The sequence below is a fragment of the Neltuma alba genome, unplaced genomic scaffold, assembly GCF_004799145.2.
Source record: "Neltuma alba isolate B1F8T4 unplaced genomic scaffold, ASM479914v2 tig00010972_pilon, whole genome shotgun sequence".
Taxonomy (NCBI): domain Eukaryota; kingdom Viridiplantae; phylum Streptophyta; class Magnoliopsida; order Fabales; family Fabaceae; genus Neltuma; species Neltuma alba.
Genome location: NW_021635734.1, coordinates 111,665 through 137,950, shown reverse-complemented (window position 1 = coordinate 137,950; position 26,286 = coordinate 111,665). Strand labels below are relative to the sequence as shown.

Below are 26,286 nucleotides of genomic sequence, written 5' to 3'. Positions count from 1 at the left end.
TCAATTATCACTCCACAGTAAACAAATCATATGAATATTTTTGATGAATAAATTAAATTAAACAATGTTGGTTTTCTCAATTAATTAAACAAAATGAGTGAGACCAATGTAATCATAATTATTAGGTAAAGATATGCAAAGTGTCGTACAAGAATCCAATGTTGTGTAGCAAATTCATCAGCTTGCTCTGTCACACTCAAATTTATTCTTTTCACACAAAATTTACCTTCTTTAAATAAGTAAATACGAACCAACAAGCTGTTTGTTGATATGGTGAGTAGTCTTAACCCTATAAAGAGAACAACACAAATTCAAATCCCAGAAAGCACATTTGTTGGAAAACTTTAATCTTAATACTCCAAGTCTGACAGAAATTAGTTTTAATACTCTGAGTTGTAAAATAAATAAATATGATATATATATTAAATAGTGGCAAAAATAAAAAAATATATAACCCACAAGTATCAAATAATACACTCCTTATGTTCCTTATTATAAAAACATCCTACATGTTTTTTTATTTTATTAATTTTTGATAAAATTTTGCTATTATTTTTTTTAACTTTGTACAAAATTTCAATTTAATACTTAAGTTTATAAAGTTTCTTTATAACTCTCTAACTTCAACTCTGTTAGTTTCAAATAATTTTTTTGTATTAATAATTGTTAATTGACTAAACTCTTATAGCTAATATTTTATTGAGAGTAATCTTGAGGTTGTGTGCCAAATAAATAATTTCTAATTTTTTTAATTCAAGTACAGTTTGTTAATAGGAAGTTATAAAAAGGATTGGGGAGTAATGGATAAATAGATAATTGTATAAACAGAATCAAAGAAATGGATAATACTTTTTAAAAGTAGTATATTATATTTAGTTTAGCCAGATAATATAATTTCCTGAATTATTATTAGCTTTTTGCAGACAAGCTTTCTCCTAATCTCCAAAATGAAAATGAAAAGTGTGGGCATAATCATTTAAGTTCAGGACCCAATGCTCGGCCCTCACATGCATTGCACATGGCCTCTCTCTGGCTTTCCTTTGATAATTCAAAATTTGTGTTTCTTCTTAAGATAATCTTTTATTATAAAATACTTAACATTTTTAATTAATTATCATTATAAGCCATTGGCATTAATTTGAATAACTCCGTATAATGAAGTTCCTCCCCTGGAACGAATATTCCCGACTGCTTCATGCTAACAAATCTTAATTATTTTAAGAAATAATCACAGACAAAATTGAATATTAAATTATGTTGCATATAAGCATATTATTTAAACTTCTGACTGCTAAATTATACTTGAAGGGACATGAGAACTGGGAAGGCCATATCTGTTTTTCTTATTAAATATTATTTTCTTAATCAATCAATAAATCTAGAAGTGACCATTGTTAGATACTAATTAATGGAAGTACGTTGAAACTTAACCCAAAAATAATTGGCTATTGCAAATGGAACAATGAAAAAAAATGGGGAAGAGGGAACCAAACAAGACTTAAGAATGAAGTTAATTTCAGCATCAGGTAAACGACAGATGACTTAATCTTTAGAAGTTTGCTTCCAAACATTTTCTTTTCTTGCAAACAATCCTTCCCTCATTACATGGCAAAGGGTCAATTTTATCCACATACTTCATATTTTTTCCCTAAATAAAAATATTAGGCGACTAATTAGTTCTTGAACAATATCTAAAAATAAAGCAAAACTCTCAAAAAGCTTACAAAAATACTTAGTGAGTTTAGTTTTAATTAGGAGATTATTAAAATCAAAGCATACCTCATAGAAAGTTTAAATATATATGAATTGAATTTTCACCAATTTGGTTCAAGTCTCATTTCATTTTGCATGGCACATATAAGATTAATTATTAGATAAAATGTGTTGGAGTAATGAAGAAGGCAATGTGGAGTTTTGTTGAGATTCTCAAATGAAGCACGTGAATGAATGGGTGATGTTAATTTCCGCAAGGTGGATATAAATTAAAGAAACCAAGAAAATGAAACTTGTTCCGTTCTACAAGTGGTGGCCAGTTTCTTGGAGACTTTGAATTATTGATTCTGGAATTTGAAATTTTGATCAGCCAGCTCCGGCAATTGGACAAATTGGTCAGCATAATTCGCAGTGATCTATTATTTGAAAAAAAAAAAACAGACACTGATATATTACCTCCAGTGTTTAATATAAAAGCTCGTTTGATTTTTATTTTTGTTCTAAATATAATACCCAATTTTTTTGTCTATCATATGTATACTTGATTCACCTCTTTTGCTTTTAAATCGTTCTAAACTATCTGAATTTAATGCTAATATTTTATATTTATTTTTCAATCTTTTTCAATTTTAATTTTAAATGTGCTGATAAAATATTTAGAAAGGATCATAATATAAGATGTCAAAAGTATTATAATTTAATTATATATAAATTAGTCTCTTGTAATATCGTCGATTATGGGAAATGTCGTGACTATAAACGAAAAGATAAGGGGGGGGGGGGGGAAGAGATTATGCTGCTCGATGAGAGTAATGTAATGAAAGTCAAATTGAATTAGGATTAAGCCATTATGCCGAGTAAGTGTTGTGAATATTTTGAGATCTTGTTTTTAAAGTCGATAACAGATACTTCTCATCACACTTTTATGGACTAATGCATCACTAAGTTAAGATAATCATAACTCGCAGTTAACTGCTAAAAGAATTGGATCTAAGGGTTGCTCTCTCATTAGTGAACTGAGATTTGAATTCTTATCGAGTGTTAATTATTTGTATGATAGTGTTTCGAATATAATTCTTAAAAAAAAACTTATTTCAGAGGAGTTTACTGGCATATGGTTTTTTTTTTGGGGATGAAATTACTGAAAAAATATTTTGCTCAGAATTTCATTTTTTTATCGTTGTTATCCTTTGTCTGCAACTGATTTTCCCATTTACGTTTGAGTTTTACGAATTTACAAATAAAACTTATTAGAAACCAAGATATTTTATTGCATTTTTTTAATTACGGGACTTACTTAAGTGTGTTGCTTCTTTTTTAAGTTTTTCAATGCCATTAGTTCCCCTTTATATTTTATTAAATCAACCGCTGTCTCTTTATATAGAAGTGTGTGTTTGTGTATCTATAATAATTACTAATCTTACTGGTAAAAAGATCTCACTAATCTTTTTTTGAAAAAAAGGGTGAGCATGTACAATATATAAAATTGAATATGCAGAGTGAAAATACATTAATTTCTTTGTAGGTGGAAGGGAGCCCACTAAAAAAGAGAAATTAAAGGTAACTTTTGGAAAGCAAGGGCATAAGAAACAGCTAAGTTTTGTTGAGATCATATTGCATTAGGTGTGGCTTTAATGCCTCCAATCACTCAACCCCCTTCTTTCAACATTTGGCAAAAAAAAAAATTATGAAAAATTACTCTGATATTAAATATAACAGTTAAATAACTAATTTATAAATATTAATAAAATTACTTATATTAGTTATTTATAAAAAATGTATATTTATATTCATGATAAAATACATTTTTAATCGTCTGCATTGAAAACTATTTCATTAATAGAAATTTCTCTTTAATAAGTATAATAACAGGATAATTTATAAAAACAAATTATAGACATGTGGAAATGTGATTTTATCTTTACAAGTCTTTTCAAGTGTCTAATAATTACTATATCCATTATTTTTCGTTCTTATGAAATTACTTTTTCTTACCGAAATTTTGTAATTTAATTTTAAATTTATATATTCAATTAAATTTGAATTTTTTGAATAACAGTTACCTAGCAACGTATGCTTTTTTTTCTAAAACTGAACTGAAGACTTTCTCTATTTGGAGAGTCACAACAAGAAAAATTAAAAGTCCAGCTATTAGTTATCTTTTTCATTTATGAAGATATTGTATGGCCTTATAATGTATGGCCTTATAATATACATACACACGCGTATTCATATGTTATTGTAATGTTGGTTGTTCATGGGTCGTTTTAGATGTGAATTAATTAAGCAAACTACATATAATTAAATAAAAATACAACTCACAATAAATAATTATGATATTCTTAATTGGTTTATCCTTTGTGGTTTGGGAGCCCAGCCTAGCATTATAACTCTTTTACTGAATATTAAGACTTGATATGCAAATTAAGCCTGGCAAGGGAAACTACAATATGAGTGGTATTTATATACATGAAATTCAAAATAAATTATACAATGCATCACTTTTTTTATGTTATCTTAACGGGTTAATATAATTTTTTATCTCTTAAATTTGCCTTCATTTTGATTATAGTCCTTTAAGTTTTAAATCATATGTTGGAGTCCCTCAAGTTTCTTTTCGTCAAAAATATTTGTCCCTATAATTTGATAAAAATCTGGACAATTTTACTTCTTAATTGATTAAAATTTATAGTTTAAAATTTGAAGGACTAAAATTAAAATTCATGCAAATTTGAGAGACTGAAAATTGCATTACCCCTATCTTAATATTAATCAATGTTTTGATGTATTGGATGTTTCCAAGCCTACATTTTAATATTCTTTTTCCTATTTTTTATGGTTTATTCATGTTTTCCAAACTTACATCTATGGGACCATAGAAAATGATTCAATATCCATTTAAACATCCAAATTGCACACAATAAGCTAAAATTTGAAATGAACTGAAAAATAATTAAAAAAATTTCACGTTGCTAAATGATATTATAATCAATAAATAATTGGGAATTAACAAAGAATATAAAATATTTAAAAGAGGAATCAGATATATTTATTATTATTAATATATCGAGCCAACAAAAAATAGGAATACAACTCACCGAGAGAATCTGTCACAGATGGCATGGTAGGCAATCGGGCCGTTGTTTGTTGGTAGGAAATCATTGCTCATTATAAATTAACCGTTTATTATAAAATTTAAATAACCAAATCATGTGATTGAAAAAAACTGTTAAAATTAGTTTAAAATAATAAATAATTAAATATGTAAAAATATTTTTTTTACTAAATATGTCATTATTTATAAGTGAGTAGATGAGAGAGGATAATCATGAAAAAATAATAAAAAAGAATGCATGAAAAAAATTAATTAAAAATAAAATCGATAAAAATTTACTTAATGCTCAAACAACAACCTCAAAATTATAAAAAGACGGGGGGAATAGTTAAGTACAAGGATTAAATGGGTAAAATGGATTTGGATTATCTTCTCTCTTTTTTTATCCCATTCTTACTATTAAATAAAAGTTAAATTCTTGATATTTAATATTTTATAAAATTATTATTTTTTACTTTCGAATAATGTGTACTCGTAGTTATTAAACGTTCAAATCAAATTTTGATAGTCTACATTTTGTTGTAAACATATTTATCCAATGTGTGAAACCCAATATCTAATTAATCTGTTGTTAATATACTTATTGTGTTGTTGTTATTGGCATTTAGTAACATAATTTCATAAAACCAATTGCACATTGAGGCAATAATTGGATTTTTTTTAAAAAAAAAATTTGTCTTTAATTCACATTCTATAATATTTTGATCCTTACCTAAAATATATTGGCTGATTTGAGCCCCGGTATCATTTCTCCCTCTAGATATTGTTCCCATTCAATACTCACTTTATTTGTGTGGGTTACCCGTCACTAATTGATAAATTTCACAAGGGATATCATACATCGCTTTTAAAATATCATGCTTCACCTTTTAAATTGCCATCAAAAATAAAATTTATTATTCTTCATCCAAAAGTTCGTGTCAAAAAGTCCTGCAATTATTAGAAGAAGAAAAAAATAAAAAATGTAATCCTTGAGAGGATTTCATCATAATTTTAAACATTATAATCTGTATACTTTTTTGCACCAAAAAACATGTACTCATCTGATCCTTAATATAAAATCCATTTAACTCATTTGATTAGATTAAGAAAGTTAGATAAGTTAGTTAAGTATAAGAAATATGACACGTTTTTCCTAAAATACCATAATTATTTTTCTTAATACCTTCTCTTCCTCTTCTACTTGATTATGGTTGAGGGAGTATTCATAAAGGTAATTTAGAAAAAATTGATAAATATAAAAAATAGGTCTTATATTTAGGATCAAAACCAACTCAACAATTGGGTCCTATATTAAGGACCGGAGGAATATAAGATTTTCATAAATCAGTTTCAATCAGTGTGTAATATTTTCATTATTTCCGTGTTGGTGAAAAAAAAGGTAATACTACGTCTGTCCTTAATATAAAATCTAATTTGACGTTTAATTTAATCTTAAATATAAGATTCTAATTTGCCTTTCATATTTATCTATTTTTCTTAAAGTAGTCCTTATAGTAATAATAACTTTAGCTAATACATTTGATTAGTAAGAATATTTTAAGAAAGACAATACCTATTTATTATTAATAACTAACTTAACTAATTTTTTTAATCTACACAAGTTAGTCAAATGGCTCTTGTATTAAAGATTGATGTAGTATTTTCACTATTTCAATTGAAAATACAATTGTATAACCTCTGATCCTTAATATAAGACCTCATTTAACTTTTATTTTGGTTCTAAACGTAAAATCCCAATCCTTTTTATCTCTTATATTTATTTATTTTTTTAAGATAGTCATTCTAATAATAGTAATTCTAGCCACTACACTTAATTAGTAAGGGTATTTTAGCAAATACAATGTTTATTTATAACAAATAACTAATTTAACTAATTTTTTTAATCTACTCAAATTAGTCAACTAGTTCTTGTATTTAGGAACGAAAATAGTACTAGTTTATTTATGTTGTAAAAGAAATTTTACGGAGTCATTCACATTCTAAAGAATTGTAGAACAACAAAATATATAAATTTTTAAAATTGGTGTAATGTTTGTTTCGTAATTATTTATGGGTTAAGGTGCGTCCAGCACCCCGAACTATTTACTCAGGTGTGTCCAGTGGCCTAAAGTAATTTTGGGTGCATCCAGTGTCCTAAATTAATTAAAATGATGCGTCTATATCCCAGGCTAATAGAAATGTTATGTTTAACTGTTACTTTCCTGACTCAGCTTAAAGTTGACCCCAGATATTCTACATGGTAGACACATGGGCACCCGATGTGTATTATTCTTACTCAAAAGACAATTTATTTAGAAGAAGAGGAAGGAAATAAATTCAATTTTGAGTAAGAATAATACATATCAAATGTCTATATGTCTATCATTTAGAATATTTGGGGTCAACTTTAAGCTGAGTCAAGAAAGTAATAGTTAAACATAACATTTCTGTTAGCCTGGGATATGGACACACTATTTTAATTAGTTTAGGATACTGGATGCACCCAAAATTACTTTAGGCCACTGGACGCACCTGGATAAATAGTTTAGGGTACTGGGTGCATCTTAGCCCATTATTTATTGTATTCATGCGCAATTATCCCTTAAAAATGGTAGTATTACATGGTAACTAACCATGTAAGGTTACCTGTCCGATAAAAAAATAAAAAATAAAAAAGGTAGAAAGAGAGGAAGATACCACCACGCAGGCTAATGAAAGGAAAGGTAAGAAGTAGAATGGAAAAGAAAGAGACAAAGACAAAGAAAAGAAGGAGAAAATATTTTACATATACATATATATATATATATATGTATATGTATATATGAAGAGTGATAACAGTTGACTAATCGCTTTTAGCGTAGACAGCTAGGGTTTCTTTCTTTCTTTCTGGTAAGATGTGTATGTAATATACAAACAGCCTGGACCTTCATCATCATCATCTCTCTCTCTCTCTCTCTCTCTCTCTGTGTATGTAATTTGTATAGAAAAATGCAGGCTGCCCAATTCCTGCTTTCTGTCTCACTCCTCCAATAGGTTGAGACACCCACAATGCCATCAATCTGAGCCACACCACTACTACCACTACCAATCTACCACCATTGTCTCCTGCTCATTCCTCACTCTGCTCGGCGTTGCTCGCAGATTCTTCTCAGCAATGCTGTCTCACAAGCTCTCTCTCTTGCTTCCCATTTTCCTCATTTTGCTTCCTTTAGCCAGACCAGATCTGGCTTCTGAGCGAGCTGCTCTGCTTGCTCTCCGTTCTTCAGTGGGTGGCCGAACCCTTCTCTGGAACGTCACCCAACAGAATCACTGCAAATGGGCTGGCGTCCAATGTGACCGTGACCAGATCGTCGAGCTTCATCTTCCCGGTGTTGGGCTTTCCGGCCAGTTACCTAACGGCATTTTTGGTAACCTCACTCATCTCCAGACTCTCAGTCTGCGTTTCAACGCTTTGACTGGAAAACTCCCTTCAGATCTCGCTTCTTGTGTCCACCTACGGAATCTTTACTTGCAGCGAAACTTGTTCTCTGGAGAAATCCCTGCATTCTTGTTCTCTTTACCCGACATGATTCGCCTTAATTTAGCGCACAACAATTTTTCCGGTGCGATTCCACTGGACTTCAACAAGTTAGCAAGGCTGAGGACTCTATATCTAGAGAATAATCAGCTTTCAGGTTCTATTCCCGGGTTGAACCTGGAAAATCTCGAGCAGTTCAATGTGTCAAACAATTTGTTAAACGGCTCGGTACCGGTGAAGTTACAGTCATTTTCTGAAGATTCATTTCTAGGGAATTCACTATGTGGGAAGCCCCTCAAGCTTTGTCCAGGAGAAGGAGCCGCAATATCTCCGTCCGGCGAGATTGAAAACAGCAATAACGGAGGGAAGAAGAAGAAATTGTCTGGTGGGGCCATCGCCGGAATAGTCGTTGGATCTGTGGTGTTGCTCCTGTTGATTGTGTTCGCTTTGATTCTCCTTTGCCGAAAGAAGAGTAATAAGAAGTCGAGCTCCGTCGACATTGCAACTATGAAGCATCCAGAAACGGAAATTCCAGGCGACAAACCCGTTCCAGATGTGGAGAACAATGGTCACAGTAATGGGTATTCGGTAGCTGCAGTGGCTGCAGCAGCCATGACAGGAAACGGCAGAACAGAATCGAACAGCAATGACGGTGTGAAGAAGTTGTCATTCTTTGGTAATTCACCGAAGGTGTTCGATCTGGAAGATTTGCTTAGAGCTTCGGCGGAGGTTCTGGGTAAAGGAACATTTGGAACAGCATATAAGGCGGTTCTGGAATCTGGTCCGGTGGTGGCTGTGAAGAGGTTGAAGGACGTGACAATTTCTGAAAAGGAATTCAAGGAGAAGATTGAATTGGTGGGAGCAATGGATCATGAGAAATTGGTCCCTCTCAGAGCTTATTATTTCAGCAGGGATGAGAAACTTCTCGTCTATGATTACATGCCAACAGGAAGCTTATCTGCACTTTTGCACGGTCAGAATTTTCAATCTATTTAAGATCTACTGATAATTGATTTCGGCTTTTTAGTAGATTTTGAGAGCACCATCTATTCTTCGAAGATGAATTCAACAATTTGCACTGTTTTTGGTTATTATGCCCATCTTCTATTCTGGGGAATATGCATAATTGTTATTAGTGCCTAACTGTTGACTTCGTTGAATCTTTCAAAAGGTGGGCTGAGCATGTGATATCCTTCGGGAAATGAGTTTTTCTATGCATCCTATTTGGAGTTCGCTTCATTTGCTTCCTCATAGATCTATATGGCTTTGAGTATTATATACATATTCATGCCATTCCACATCATCTTGTTCCATCTGTTAGCAGCAAACAACGTGGTGGCTTGGCTGATAAAGATCTACATTATCATAGAAGTTACTTGTTATGGCTCTATTTTGTTTAATCAGCTTTACATAAGTTACTTGTTATGGCTCTATTTTGTTTAATCAGCTTTACATAAGTTACTTGTTATGGCTCTATTTTGTTTAATCAGCTTTACATCCCAAAGACTTCATTGTGACAAGTATGTGAAAAACATGAAACAGGCAACAAAGGGGCGGGTAGGACACCATTGAATTGGGAAATCAGATCAGGAATTGCACTAGGAGCTGCTCAGGGCATCGAGTACCTACATTCACGGGGACCTAATGTTTCTCATGGAAACATAAAATCATCCAACATCCTCCTCACCACATCCTATGATGCCAGAGTGTCTGATTTTGGCCTGGCACATCTTGTTGGACCCTCCTCCACTCCCAATCGGGTCGCCGGCTACCGTGCGCCAGAAGTTACTGATCCTCGCAGAGTTTCTCAGAAGGCGGATGTCTACAGCTTTGGAGTGTTGCTGTTGGAACTTCTGACTGGAAAGGCTCCAACACATTCTCTCTTAAATGAGGAAGGAGTAGACCTCCCTAGATGGGTTCAATCTGTTGTTAGAGAAGAATGGACTTCTGAAGTGTTTGATCTTGAGCTCCTAAGGTATCAGAATGTTGAGGAGGAGATGGTTCAACTATTGCAGCTTGCAGTTGATTGTGCAGCTCAATATCCTGATAAGCGCCCTTCAATGTCTGAGGTGAGACAACGCATAGAAGAGCTACGTCGCTCAAGCTTGAAAGAGGATCAAGACCAAGTTCAGCAACCTGATCTGATCAATATAATGTAGATGACATATCTTCTCGATGATGGCTACGCTAAAAACAGATCATATCATCTTTGTTCTCTCTTGGTACACAAAAAAGCCCTTGTTTTCCTGTGCTTATGCTGTATTCTTTTAGCTCGGTCCTCAAATTTTCCCAGCACCCAGCTTTTATTTTTCATCTTTTTTTCCCCTTTCCCTTACAGTATCTTCATTTACTATTTCTTCCCCCCAATTTCTATCTCAATGAATAGCTTGACGGGTGGGTGTCTGTTCCATTAGTCATTGTTGGTGGATTCTGGTTGATGTAATTATTACTCTTCCTTGCTTTAACATTGGCTTTTGCTTTGTTGAAAGCTGAAACTTTTTTCCTTGTCGGTGGCACGTATTATCACACCCCTTTATCTGTTACCAAAAATGCCTATGGGCGTTTCACAAAAGAAAAAAAAAAAGGAAGAAAGAAAGAAGAAAAAAAAGCCTATGGGCATGACATGAACCTCACCTTGTTAGAGGCATATTTATTTGCTACCCCAATCATAAAAGAACTGATAATAATTCATCAGGCTCTTCACAGGTCAATCTCAGCTGTGGCCTATGAAGAGCGTTATTGCAAAATTTTAGAAGTCCATCAAATGATAAAACGGATTTGATGGTATTTGTTTATAATATCATTTAAATATTTAGCTGTAATAGATTAGATTTATCCATCTGAAACTACCTGTAAACATGAAACAAAATTAAGAGCAAGAAGTTCTTATGCTAACTATGCCTTGAAAAGCTCATTTGAAACGGCGTTCATGAAGTTTAATCTAACAAACAACTCTAGAATACAAGTTCTATCTGTACAATTTTTTTCCCTGTAAAAATCATGCTCATTAAAATAATGTCTGATAAGACTTATGAACTGCAAATTATAAGGTGGTCAGCCCCATTATGGGTCCCAATATAAAGTAGTTTCGTTATTGGGTTATAAAGCCAAAAGATTAAGCAACTGCCTTCTTAATTCTTATCCTTTCTGGATATGATTTTAAATTTCAAACATCATGGGAAGTGACAGTCACTAGAAATAAAACTTCTCAGTAGTTATGGCTATTATAATTATGAATGACTTTATGTTAGACCGAATGTAAACAAGTATAGGGGAGTGGCAGGTTTTGGAAGTTGAAAGTGAGGTTTCTGATGTAGTGGACCAACTTATGCTTCATGTTCATATTTTGTTGCTTTCTGGACCGAAGCCTGCTGTTCTTTTCTGTTTAAATTGTTGTGATGTGAATTAGAATGAGGTTGGAAACGAATGAACAAGACAGTGATGTTTGGGTCTGTCTCCTGGCGATGTTGCTGTCTTATTACGTATCTTCTTTCACCAATTGGAGACGCCTTTTGTAGGACACGTACAGATTTTACACAAACACAAATATTGGAGCCTTCTGAGTAACTAATAGGATTTTTTAACGTTGAAATTTATTGTCTCTTTTTTTGTGGCTGTTATTGGACTTCAATAGCGACTCCTTTTATCTGTTCATAAAATGTTACATTTTCCCCGGCAAAGCAGTAATTTAAGCATTTCCTTTTATACTTAAAGCCTGATTTGATAACTAATGATAAATATGGTCAAAAATTGTAGCACTCATCACCCATCAGCTATGACTTCCTCTCAAATGTTGCGCAACGCATCGAACCTTTTTGGTGAATATGTAACTTTCTAATAATATTCCCTTCATTTTTTTATAAAAAATAATCTCATAATAACACACTTAAATATAAAAAGACAAATTCTCTTTATCTTGTCCTTCTATGTTTACCCTATTAAATATATGCTATTTATTATTTTTCTGTAATGAAGTTTTACTTTACAAAAAAAAAATATAATTAAAGGAATACGCATTTATTTTTAACAAAATTTAACTAACATTTTAAAACTGGAAATTTAGTCATTTCTTATGATTAAAAAAAAATAGGAGTAATTCGCATTACTTCCTCCAATTGCAACAGTATCTTTTTTCCAAACAAATATAACTGTCCCCCCAGAGAGAGAGAGAGATTGAGCAAAATTACATAGCATGCTCAGAATTTTTTTCCCCCTTTTTGGAAGAAATCAAGTATTACCTCTAGTCCTCTAAGGGTTTGTTTGAGTGCCCTCCTAAACTATGGTTTGGGAGACAAAACCATGATTTGGATGGAGTGTCACCCAAACAGCATCAATTTTGAGCCAATAATCCGAAACCATGGTTTGAGCCAAAACCATAGTTTCAGAAGAAATAACTTCATCCTGCTTCTGACTTAAATTAAAGAATATGATTATACCTGTTAGAGTAAATCTCAACAATAATATGACTTTAATATCCCTCAATTATTTTTTTATAAACATATTTAATCTTATATCTTATAAATATATATACATATATTAATTATTTATTAATTACATTATCTTTTGTATTATTATGTTGGTAAAAAATATATTATTAACAATTTTATTTCTTCAAATTAAAATATATCATAAAATTTATCTTTTATGTAATTATCATATTAACTTATGTTTTTTTAAGTAATTTGTATATATAAAAAGTACTTCTGATCACAACTATCCAAATACTCTTACTTTTCAAAATCACTTTTTCACAAGATCTATTCTCTCCAAAATCTATTCTTTAGAAGCTATTTTTCAAACCATGGTTTTATTTCATCCAAACACCCCCTAAATATAAAAACTAGTAACTAACTCTTATATTTAGGCTCAGAGGTGGTATGTGCTAAGTCCCAAAAAAAAATGGCCTTGACTTAATCTTCCTTTACTCTACTCTCCTGAACCTACATACACCTTAGTTTGACATCATCAAAATATAAATCATTTTTTAAATGAAATAAGCATCATATCCACATGAAGAAAAGGGGAGTGAAATGCTCTTATTGTTATTGCTGTGGTATTGAGAAAAGCAGGAAAGTTAACACCACAGAACAATGCAAGCGCCCCACATTGTGGTATGCATTTTCAAGCATTTACAGCACTCAATTAGTTCACAACACAACAAAAAAGATTGAAACCCGAGTGTTAACCTTTGACCTGATAAATAAATGCGCATCCTGAACCAGTTTTAGCTTCTTTTCCCTTGCGTTTTTTTTTTTTTTTTTTACCTGAACCCTTTGTGAGAATCTCTGCAAATCAAGAAACAGAAATTAGATCAGCAAAAGAAATTTTGAATAGACATCATGAAATGACAAGGACATTGCAGAAGCCATACATGTACAAGGTATACAAAAAACAAAGGTCCGTGTGCCCCTTCAAATTGCTCACATCTTGTCAAAACTAAATTCTGGGAGTTGCTAGATACGATGAGATTGTTTATGCACTAGAATTTGGAGGTGGGTCATCTTTCAATCCCTTAGTGAGATCATAGTTGATTGATGCAAGCTGGGAGAGATTCTGAAAACCAACGGGAATCCATCATAATAAAGAGGGCTAAATGATAAAATAAACACAACATGCTAGACAAGCCGGGGCCTTGAGCTGCTGCAAAATCTGACATACAATGAACTCAAGCTTTTTCCTTATAATACTAGAAGATGCATTTGGCTAAATCATAAAGAAAGCATATTTTACTTCATGTGAGATAATTACCTTGAAGGAAAAATTACTAAAGGAGTAATTGACAGAGGAACCAGGCTCAAACTCTGCAAGACCACCACATTCATCTCCCTGCTTATAGGGTTTTCCAAGTGTAAGTCAGCCCACAATATTTAAAAAGATAAATCAACATTGTTTATTTTACACTTGATAATGTCTGTGTATACCACTTCATCTTGACGATTGCTCAGGCAACTACTACAGTCACTTAAGCTATCAGCATCACTGTATTCCTCACTGTCACTAGCTGGATACGCGAGGCCTTCAGATGCATTCCATGAATACCGGCTTGTGAAATAACTTGTATCTAAAGCACTTTCAGAAGAAGGCACAAATGCAGCCTGCAAAAATAACAAATGCGTTTGGTATCCAGCGCAGGACATCTAAATCAAGGATGAGCTATACCAATACCATATGAAAGTAGTTCATACCTTCTGCCTGGCAAGAGTATCCCAGTTTATATCCTTGAAGAAAATATGTTGCTTCACCTGGATCATTAAACTTGTATTATTTTTAACATTTTAAGGATTAACAAGAAAGAAGATAAACCATATCATTATCTAGAAAATTCGTTACACCTCCGATGCTCCCCTGGCTCCAAGTCTCTGATTAGGGTCTTCAGTCAGTAACCTAAGAAGTTGACATATAAATGAAGAACATTAAAAAAATCCAGCTATCTTGATTGATAGTGCAATTACTGGACCCAAAAAGAAAATCATAAGAGATCCCCACTGAAGAAAAAGTGCCTCAAACTTCAAGAGGCTTGGATTGGTAGATTGATAGCATTTGGATTTCAGTGCAACAAATAGCAAGTTAAGCCCTGGAAGAGACGTCATTGCAGATATTTTAAGAAACAGACAGTGGAAGTTGAATAATTTTCCAAATCTCCCAACTAAAGGGGTGAAATACTTGCTTTTGGTCAGTTCCTAAGGACCAGAGGAAAATATTTTCCTGTCTTCCTTAGGCTAATTTTCAAAAGGAAACCAATATTGCAGATGCTCCCTACAGCAGCAGTAGAAGAGAAAACTAAAGTTTAATGGCCTACTGCAATTGAAAATTTCAACAAATAATGACATTAAAATAAAGCACTTTTAAGTAGCAGAACTTCGAGTCAGCTATGAACTAATAAAAAGCCCTACTGCACACAAACAAGGTTCACCTTTCTTTATAGCATTAAAAAGGTGTTTGAATAGAGACCAAACCATGATTTCAGAAATGATTTTACAGTATACGAAGTAAATATATGAAGAATTTATCTTGATTTGTGGAAAAGTGCTTTTAAAAAGCACTTTTCCTAATTCCCAAACACCCCCTAAGGCCACTATGATCCCTGTGGCGAGATAAATTTCACTAAAATCATGTAAGCTAAGGTAGCAAAGGTAACATTTAGATGACCTAGCAGCAAATATCAATCAAAGACACTAAAAGCATCACACACAAGAGGTCAACATGCCAAAAACCAAAGACTTGCCCCTACAATAAGAACAGTGAAATATAAAAACAAGCGAAAGATAAAACACTATATTACCGATCAATAAGATCTTGTGCTTCAGGACTCATTTCTTCTGGCACCCGGGGCCATGGTATGTTACGATTAAGGATATTATCAAATATCATCTACAAAGAAGAAAAAGGAAAACAAGTATTCCAGTGAGAACTTTTTCATTTCAAATTTGTTACCGTTCATCAGGGACATTTAATTAGGTAATTTAGGCACATACAACAAAATAATGTCAGAATACCACATAATCTCCAAAAGTACCCAAGATTAACCAAAGATACAAAAATAATTTAGAGATCAAAGACAATTACAGGGAGAAAAGAAACCTTGAGAGACAACCAGATACACAGATTCAGTAACAATAAGCAGAAGGCCTTGTGCAATCTAATTGAGTATTGTTAGTTAGACACATCATCAAATAACGGGGCCTTGAACTAGGAACAACGCCAGCAAGAAAAAATGTTGAAAGATTAAAAGCAACTTGGAAAAAGTTACATTTGGCATGCAACTTCATCCCCAGCAACTAAATGAATGTGATTCCCCACAAGGAAAAAAATTGACACCAATTACAGAAACAGAAGAAAACTTGAGAGGCAATCATATAAAGACGGACTAACAGGTGGAAGGCCTAATACACTCTAACTGAAAATGATTACTCAAGAACAATGCCAGCAAGACAAAACAACGTTGAAAGATACAACCAAAAAAACTAAATCACATTCATTATGCAAGCTGATCCCAGGGAAACTAAGTTGGTGGCACAAATCAATCACAGTACCGTATACCTCCACAAAAGTAATGGAGGCAAGGGTAAATGCAAAACAGGGAAACTGAAACAGAAATCCCATTCATAGAAGCATGTCACACAAATGTGGGGAACAAACCTGAGGATGCTCTGCATTGAAAGGTGGAATGCCAACAAGCAATTCAAATAAAATAACGCCAACAGACCACCAATCTGCAGTATAACCTGTAAAATTTGCACAAATACTTATTCATGCAAGTTCTATAATAATAGATACAAAGACACAGCAGGAGCTTGATCAGTACAGTATAACTTGGGTAAAATCAGTAATACCAAAAGAGTCCGGTACTTCTATCAATTAACATTTAAAAATTTATTTGGCTGAAGGGACAAAAATCTTTCCAGCCTGCCTTCAGCATCATTAATCATTAAGTTCTTTCTAAACATCATCAAGACGATGTACCTCATAATGAGAAAAGTCCAATCAATAACTTAAAATGCAAATAAGGTTTAAAAAAATTGCAAATTTGAAAAACAAAGGTCTATACAAACCATGCCCAGTTCCCAAGAGTATCTCTGGAGCTAAATAGTCAGGTGTACCCACAGCAGAACGTTTCTTCCTTCTTTCACTTTGCTGCTCAGATGTAGATAACTGAGGTTCATCATCACCAAGTAGGGATGTCCCACTCACTGCTGGACCAGACAAATCATCAGTGCTGTTGATTAGACCTACTTTTGAAAGCCCAAAATCCGTCAACTGCATAAGTAACAAAAATATTTAAGTTTCAACAAGTTGACAAATGTTATACGAGTATTAGTAGAATTTAGGAAGAATTACAATGAGGTCACAGGGAAAGAAAATAATTACCAATAAGTCCCAATAGCAAATGAGCAATTGTCATATACTACCCTAAAACTTGTCATTGCAGGCTACTCTATTGTCATTGGAACTTTGTAGTAATTATGTTCCTTATTTGGGACTTCATAACAATTCTCCCTAGAATTTATTTGAAAGGGACCCTCGATTACATAAATGTGGAAATTCAAAAGCATGCCACTGTAACTTGAAAGTAAGCATAAATTTTATCTATCGTTTTACACTTAAGGTCAAGTGAGAATTTCAATCATTTATCACCTTCCATGGAAACTCACAAAACCATAGGCCACAGCCATGCAAAAGCATTCTTTAGTACCATCAAGTACTTCAAAAAAGGAAAAAATATATATAGTTCGATTAAATAAATATATGAGATATAACAGATAGAACAAGGGTATTGTACCAGAATCACCAATGCGAAGTTAATGAGTCAAGATAACAGTAATCCAACCAAAAATATCTAATGTTTTTAAATTTGAAGTGCAGGACTGCTGAAATCAACTCCAAGTAAATGAAAGTAACGATAATTTTTGAAGTAACCTTAATATGACCATCATGTGCAATCAACAAATTGTCTGGCTTCAAGTCGCGATGAACCACCCTAAGTGAATGCAAATATTCCAATGCAAGCACCTGCAATTGGTAGAATATTAAAGACGACTGTATTATTGTGTCAAGTCCCTTCTGTTTATTGCCAGAAAGACAGAGAGGAGCAACAAATACCACTTCAGCAATATATACACGAGCAACTTCCTCTTCCAGGCAGCCTAAACTCCTTAATAATGAATAGAGGTCACCTCCATTAAGATACTCCATGACAAGATACAAGTTCTCACTACATGTAAATGAATAGAAGAAACGAACCTGATACAGTTCATACCAATGTTAATACAAAATTTCCAGTCCTCTAAGCAACATGGAATAAGTAGCATGTTAGAACTGCTCACCACAAAAGGATTGCGCACTGTAATTAAGATATCACGTTCTGCTAATATACTTTCCACAGCATTCTTACGGATCATATCTGCCTTCTTAAGAACCTGTTATAAAATGAGAATGATATGGTAAGGACCTAAAGACTAAGTATGTATTAAAAGAACAGAAACAGACTGACCACAAAGTGAAAGATAAGGCCCAATATAGCCACGCACAGAATTCATCACGTCAAATCACCTTTATGGAAACACAGAAAGATGTATATGGGCAAAAGCACTAAGTACTTCCAGGAAGCAATCAATAGGAATTCAACTAGACTTGAAATACGCAGGAATGCACATACGCATTCACACACATAACACCAGCAATGGCAAGGATAACAAAATGACATTCTGCAAAATGCTGATATTAAAGTAGCACTCCATAGTCACTGTTTGCCACTCGTCAGTGCCAAAGTCTAACATTATTTTGAGAGAAAGTGATTACATTCAATAAAACAGAACTAACAACTAAAGATCATAAAAACAGAAATATCTGCAAAGGTAAAGTTTTGTTCAAACTCTGCACAAACACACTTCAGCTTCAGGTCACCAAACATTCTTTGTATAGCCCTTGGCAACTAATTCTGCTTATAGAAAAGATAGTTAAACTATAAACCAACTCATCTAGTTGCCACAAAAGCAAAATAGACATAAAGAACAGAGAAGAGAATTTCAAATGACCTGTCTCTGCAAAGACTGACAGTGCAAACCCAAAAAACTGGGGAAAAAGGGAGACAAAAAACTAGATGCATACAACAACATCTACTGAGTAGTAGATCAAAACTTCACAAGGCATAGAAGCGGCAGCATAGAATAAAATAACCTTTATTGCAAAAAGATCCCCAGTTATTCTCTTTTTAGCCAAGAAAACCCGTCCAAATGCCCCCCGACTGATGGGTTTTATAATCGCAAAATCATCAATTGTGGTACGATCCTTTGAAGTATGAAGAGGACTTGTTCTCAGGCTACGAATCACATCATCATCCAAGGGAGCATCTTCATCAATAACAGTGCTCGTTATGTCTATCTTTTCATCCTCCACCATCTCCGTAAGCTGCAGATACTTTTCCCTGCCAAATAATAACTTATTCGTTGACAAAAGGTTGCAGAAAACAATTTCAAAAAGGCACTACCCCAGAAAAATGCAAAAATTCAGGCTAACTTTCAACAAGATTCTAATTAGTAATTTCAAATAGCTGATGGGAAACAAACACGTAAGGGGGTTCAGCATATAGAATTCGGTCATGAAGTCTCATGGTTGAATCATAAGTTGTCACGCACTAAGTAGTGGCAGTAGTTGTTAAGCTGTGAGTTAAAGTTTGAGATGGTTATTTGACAGTCAAAAGAAGCACACAAACACGCAAAAATTGGAGATTTGAACTCTAGGTTTGCACATTATCAGGTGCTGCAGCAAACAACCTAATTAGTGAAAGGCCAAAGGAATGAAGATTGAGTGATTGAGGAAAACACAAAATATGCAAACCAAAATATTCTGAGTTTTTATTTGTCTCTCAAGAATGCCATTTAGGAAGCATCAGTTGCTGCCTATTTCTTAAGTTACGTTTAGGAACATTGTTAGTTGTACTGCAAGTGCAATGTTAAGGGTCTCAATCCAGATACATTTTAATTTTTCAAATTTAAATTGGGTTCAAAATCTAGGTATCCTAGTATCCTACTCCAGATATTTTTTGTACTTTAATTAGAAGCAGATATGTCTGAACATATCTCATTTTTTCAATTAGGCCTTATTTGGAGAAAAGCCTGTAAAATCTTTAGCTCTCTCAGCCATCCTTTATCATAATCTTTAGGAGTTTATATTATAGTAATCTTTAATCTTCAAAGTGCTATACAATTAATAAGATGAGAGAAGGGCTACCAAAGAAAGACAACTGTGTGTCTCCAAATTTGCCGTATGCGAATAATAATTTTACAATAAGAAATCATCGCAACATAAACAAACACAAAGAACTAACCGTATTAGCTTCTCGATGCGTGCTCCAAAGGTCTCCACTGTGAGTGCGTCAAATTTTCTTCGATCTACAACTTCTTGCAAATCATCAAGACATGACAATAGATATGATGTCGAGCGATCATCATCGAGAGAAGCATTTGCTACACACCGTGCTATATCAGCAAGTTCATTCATCTACAATTTCCAAAAAGGAGGATCTTGATAAAATGAACTAATACAAACTCAGTTTATCATGAGCAAACAGAGATCACAAAGTTCTCTAAAGCTCTTTCCAACTTCCAAGACAACAACAACAATGTTAACTTATCAACCATCGCCTCAATGGAACACACTTTTACAATGTTAACCTGTAATCCACAAATTCTATTCATAACAATCAAGAAAGATCATCGCACAAGTGGCAGCCACTATTCCTTCAATGGCCAACAAAAATGCATCTCTGGTTTTGCTTAGTTATCAGTGGCATGCCATGGAGCAGCACCATGGGTATTGCAAGATTCATGTGGTATGTGCCTCAAGTGCCAAATGAGCATGCTAGGTTTTCTTGTCCTTAACTTTCAGTCCCAACTCCAAAACGTTTTTGTCAAAGGCCCCCAAAATCCCTTCGCATCTCTTCCATTACCATTACAACGTAGGAAACACCAACAGGTTATGGGATATGCAATCAATTTACGTTAAATAATTGCTATACTAAAAATTGTATTATCTCTCTTCCTTTCTGTTGCTATTAGCACTCTCTTTATAAATTGTGTTTTCCCCTTCTTTCTTCTCCCTTAAAAGTGATGTTTTTCCAGCAACTTGAAACTCCGCATCTTAATTTCTTTTAGAAGTTGTAATACCAAGAAAGACTTCATTTATGCTAGTTATGATTATGACATAGTAAACAAATTCATCTTGTGGAAGTTACGATTATAAGCCTATGAATTAATTAATTTCAGTTTTAGTAAGTTTTGAAATCTACGGACTGATGACAGTAAATTATGCTTACATGGATTTTGGAAAATTCTTGGAATTATTGCAAGTTGTGATTTAAATGAGTCAATTTTAACACATAAATTAATATGCCATTTCACTTTTCTTTCATAATTATTGAGTTGTTACATGCGTCAGCACTTGAATGTCGTCACACACTGGGCACATTAGCTCCAAGGGTACTTAGGGGGAAAGTGTGCCATGCATCATAAACTATGCGTCTCAAATCAACTAATTAAATTAACCACTGAACCAACTCCCTCCTCACTCACATCCATTCATATACGCATTTTCCCTAAGTTCAGCTTCACATGCTTCATCCCCAGAATTCTTCCACGGCCAAGTTCATTACACTGAATGCCACTAGATTACATAAATACATATATATGCATGTGTGTGTGTGTGTGTGTGTGTGTGTGTGTGTAGATCACCAAACATCATGGCCACACAAGCACATATATAGTAAGATGACCAAACATCACACAGAATGGGGAAGAAAGGGCATGCCTGTGGAAAATCATCATGTTCAGAGTAAGCACCCTTCCCTGCCAAGAGTAAATCAATCTGACTCATCCTTGGCGTCATTAAGGGAGACCTGGGAGTCATGCTCCCTGCAGACGAAGTTGCCATACCTTGGTCAGACTTGGGACCAAAGCGAGTTTTACAAGATATCAGAGGTAATCCCTTCAGGTCATCCATAAAAGCAGAATTATCAGCTTCAGGGAAACAGTCTAACATATCCTCTGAGCCTCTTCGAGACCAATCACTAAGTTTTGGAGAGAGCACATCAGATTCTTCAGTCATACTTGAATTTGACACCTTTCCAACATCCGGACTTCCCACTATTTGCTGGATATCCTTCTGCATACATGGTTCCATCATCTTTTCTAAAGTTTCAGCTATTCTGATAAGGCGCTCATTGACACTCAGGCCCTTCTGATCACATCTATCAGCAATTGCACAAATCCTTGAATGTTCTTCAACATGAGAAGTAGCAACTTCCTCCTCACATATACGACAGATTATCGAGTTCTCCTCAATAATACTCTGATGCTCACCCCAGTAGCCCCAAGGAAACTTTGTGTTGGTGTTTGGAAGCATGTTCTTGGGAATCCTTAATAAGCTCAGATGGCTTAGGGGCTGACAGATCCACATCAGAATTTGATCTCTTATTAATTGATAGCTTTGAAGGTTCAACCCTTCCAAGATTCTGGTCCTTCATCTGAGCTGCTTCTTTTGGGCTTTTACTTGCTGGAGACAGGAATTTCTTCCAAGAACCCATCCTATCCATGCCTGAAGAAGAATCTTGTTTTGAAGTGTCACCAGCACGAAGCGGGAGCTTTTCTGGCTGCATAGCATCTTTCTTCAATTCCAACCTATGCTGCTCCTGACTATAAGACTTTTTAGTAGAAACTTTTGACACTTTGAGGCCTTTGCTGCGCTCAAACTTTTTTCATCCCTTCCTAAACCAGGAGGAATCTGCTTTTCAGCAGAGTGCAAGACTCTAGATTGGTGGAGATTAAAAACATGTTCATCCTCTGCCAAACCACTTTCCTTATGGAATTGCAATAACCTTGTACACCTGGTTAGAATGAAGAGCATTCGTGTGTGAAGCCGCTTAAGCATTCCAGGAGGAAGTTCTTGACGCTTATCATCCAATTCCTGAACAATTCCTTCACACTGAAGCCAAAACTCCCCAGGTGACGTCACAGCACAGCTCCTAGCCAAAACTAGCAAGTCCTCAATTGTCTCTTGCCACTCAGGATGAGTATCTGCATTTTTTTCAAGAATTCCTACCAGATCTGCTGCAAAAATAGCCAACTCAGAATTCACTTCTTCCTTTTCTTTATCAAACTTTGCCCGAATTACAACCAAGATCTCCTGCAAAAAATAGCAAAGAGATTATATTACATTCTGCTCAAAACCAATTCACCACCGATAGCATGACGCAAGAAATGAAGTCTAAAGTGTAAAGTACCCCAATGTTATTTAATCTTCGAGCCTTCCAAAATGGAAAAGGGCGAACAACACCTTTGGAATTCAATTCGTGCGAATAACTCTTAATGTCATTAGGAAACCTCTTTCTTGGTGCGCTTGTAAGACGTAATAATGCTTGAAAACGAGGAGATTCAGACTCCTTTGGGTTTTCATAATCATATGCTCTCTGGAAAGAAAAGAAGGAAAGTTTTCAGACATAACATAGTAATAAATACTACACAGCAACTAAAGCAACTTATTCAGGCAAACTTTAAATGGATCAACATTCAAAAGTAACTAAGAATGATAATGCATAAATCTACAGTACCTCTGGAGTGCATACATCTGCACGTCCCAAGCCTTCAGATTGAACATGTGTCGATTCTTGTCTCCCTGGTTTAAGAGATATTATGAAAAAAATAACATTTAGAGAAAGGGGTGAAATGAAGATTTGGCAGTTACTTCAGGAAAAGTTTATTAATTGGTAGTGGGTAAACCTCAACGGGTAAAAAATTACACCAGAATATACACTGTAAACAAGGCCATACCCATGAATATCAGGCCAAAAAAATAAACAAATAAACATGACCATGAATACTAAAACAATATAAAATAAGATTTAACTCAAAGGTAACATCTAGCCCTGTACATAGCATATATGGAGGGCAGGAAATCAGGACAAGAAGGATGCCAACTTCCGTGTGTGAAAACAGCCGGAAGTACACAATATTTTTTATACCACAATAAAAAGACAAGTGTGGCATCTCATGGGACAGCTGTAAACCATGTTAATGTGAATACACAAACCACAGAGGGAAAACATGAGAATACAAACCCCCACTTGAAATGTTCTGCAATGAGTTTATTGAGTTTAGAACTTTTAATTGTGGAAGAGTGCAGGAAATTTTATTGACTACATGTTATGGTCCACTATGCCAGATTCTTCAATTTAGTCGAGTGTTTGATATTGGGGATGGTAATGGGCAAGCACCAAGTCTTTTTTTTTTTTTTTTTTTAGATTCCTTATCTAAATCAGAAACATAAATTCCCCATCATAACCCTCCTAAACTCCAAAAAATGTTACACTCCTCATATATACACAGAAAATGCCCAATATCCAAAGTATTTGAACCTTGAAAGAAATTTGTGTAATGGGTGTTTTTATAGGAAGAATTGGGTATCAAAGAGAAGATATCCAAATTAGAAATAACCATATTCATATTTCAAAATGCAATTCAGCGTGACTTTAGACAGTTCCTTTTGCAACTGTTCGTCACTATAAGAGATGTTTAAAAAGCATTAATCTACCCCAAAAAAAAACAGTGCTCAGTGGAGTCAGTGATATATGAAACTATAATATATTCTATCCCCAACTACTTACATTCATTTCAGTCACTACCTATTTATACAGATTTCAGAAATCAGGTACACAATCCGCCAAAACCAGCACAGGTAGCTAATCTTAATATTCTGACCATATGCGGATATTTAATATATGTTTTGTTAGAATGTCAGAAAAACATGCCCAAATAGCCTTGTCCAATGCTGTAGGAAAGTTCAAGACACTTTTAAGGTAATTTTCGGGAGAGCACTACAACTCAACAATTTGAATTGTCTCGCCTTTAAATGCATCAGGTGATCCTAATTTTAACTTTATAACTCATAATTTGACCAATAAAACAATAATCAAATGCATTCAAAAGGTACCATATTTTCTACCAAGTTTCAAACACTTACGATGGTTCCCAAACGCCCCCAAAAACTTAACCCTAGAGACACAGTTATCTTATTTGCTTGCTTCATTTTAAAAAATCTGTAACAATCAATCTCCGAAAAAAGACTATAGTTTCTCCGCAGTTTCTGCTAGTACGATGTTTGACAAGTTTCTTAGGAAGGAAAGCGCATTCCCACATGACGTATCTTTAAACCAAGTCAAAAATCCAGATGAAAAATGCACAACTTAGCACATAATGAACTCACGGGTAAAGTTGAGCGCAGATAAGACATTCACAATTGGAAATGAGCAAAAATGTAAAAATAATACTCACTGTCACAGCAATCCAGATAGAATGCAAACCTGATTCGGATGATGATTCCGCGTTCTGTAGCCGCGACCGTGGCAATACATTCGGGCTCTGGTCCCTAGACGGAGCACTCCCAGTTGACATACTATCCGAATTGCTTCCATTATCAACCCAGTTTCCGCTTCCAGAGCTCTCTTGAAACGCCACTTTACGGTAATTCACCGGCTCCTTCATTTTTCCATCATCACTACCAGGTTTGGAGAGATTACTCCCACCGAGTGTCGACCCTTTATCATTCCTAAAGCCGAAGAAGCTCTCCTGTGGCAGTGGTCCTGATCTCGTCTTTATCCTATTCAATCCAAGGGAAGATGCTAAAATAGGCGAAACCGAAGATGAAGGCGATTCCTTGCTAGCAGCACCCGCCGCCGCCGCCGCCGCAGCAGCCATCTTCGACTTCAACCCAGAACTCGGTGACAAACTGGAACCCATTTCCCCGCCGGAGCTTGGCTTCGACGATGTCCAGCTGGACTCTTGTTGAGCCTGACTCTCGTTTCCCTTGACATCCTTCTTCTTAGTCCCGTCCTTCACTTGCTTTGGGCGGCAAGCATCGCCGAACCCGGTGGCACTAGCAGTGTTAGCGATCTGGGAGTCCTTTGCAGTTGATTTGGCCTTCTTCTTGTCGGATCGGCTGGGGGAATTGGAGCCAAATGATCGGGGACTACTGGGTGATCCATCGGGGCTAGAAGAGTCGGATTTCTTGAAGTTGAAGAACCTGCCTTTGAAGACCATTATCGAGGGAGCAAGGTGAGGAGAAGAAGGTGGGGATATTGGTGCAGCCCTAGCATAGATGCAGGGCTGCAGAGACAGACATTGATGAAGAAAGTGAAGTTTTTGCGAAGTGAGCGAAAATGGAAGTAGTTATAGAAAGTGAAGGGCGGTTGTCTCCTTCAAAGCTTGGATTTGTGGACTGGGTTGATAATATATACGACTTCATGAGGAAAGGAGGCGAACGACCCTGAAAGAGCGAAATAACCAAACGAAGTTGAGACTAGAAACACCCCTCGGGTCAGGGGCAAGCCGGAGTGCTTGTGTCGTATGCGGGAAAATATAGGTGTATAAAAATTACAAAGTACAGCCATATTTATTATTTTAATAAATTA

The 26,286-nt window shown here is 34.7% G+C and overlaps 1 protein-coding gene and 1 pseudogene across 1 annotated transcript; one reads left to right on the top strand and one right to left on the bottom strand.

The window, feature by feature from the left end:
- Positions 1 to 7,521: 7,521 nt before the first annotated feature.
- Positions 7,522 to 10,815, top strand: LOC114760383 (probable inactive receptor kinase At1g48480). The gene is made up of 3 exons (XM_028949641.1): positions 7,522 to 7,533; positions 7,728 to 9,300; positions 9,870 to 10,815. The coding sequence occupies exons 1-3, from the start codon at positions 7,522 to 7,524 to the stop codon at positions 10,484 to 10,486; spliced, it is 2,202 nt and encodes a 733-aa protein (XP_028805474.1). The 3' UTR covers positions 10,487 to 10,815.
- A 2,467-nt stretch (positions 10,816 to 13,282) lies between these two features.
- Positions 13,283 to 26,143, bottom strand: LOC114760384 (probable serine/threonine protein kinase IREH1; annotated as a pseudogene).
- Positions 26,144 to 26,286: the final 143 nt, after the last annotated feature.

Excerpts from the sequence above, each read along its gene's own strand:
- LOC114760383 (XM_028949641.1), top strand. Across the intron at positions 9,301-9,869 it reads CTTATCTGCACTTTTGCACG|GCAACAAAGGGGCGGGTAGG; the intron begins GTCAGAATTTTC and ends AACATGAAACAG.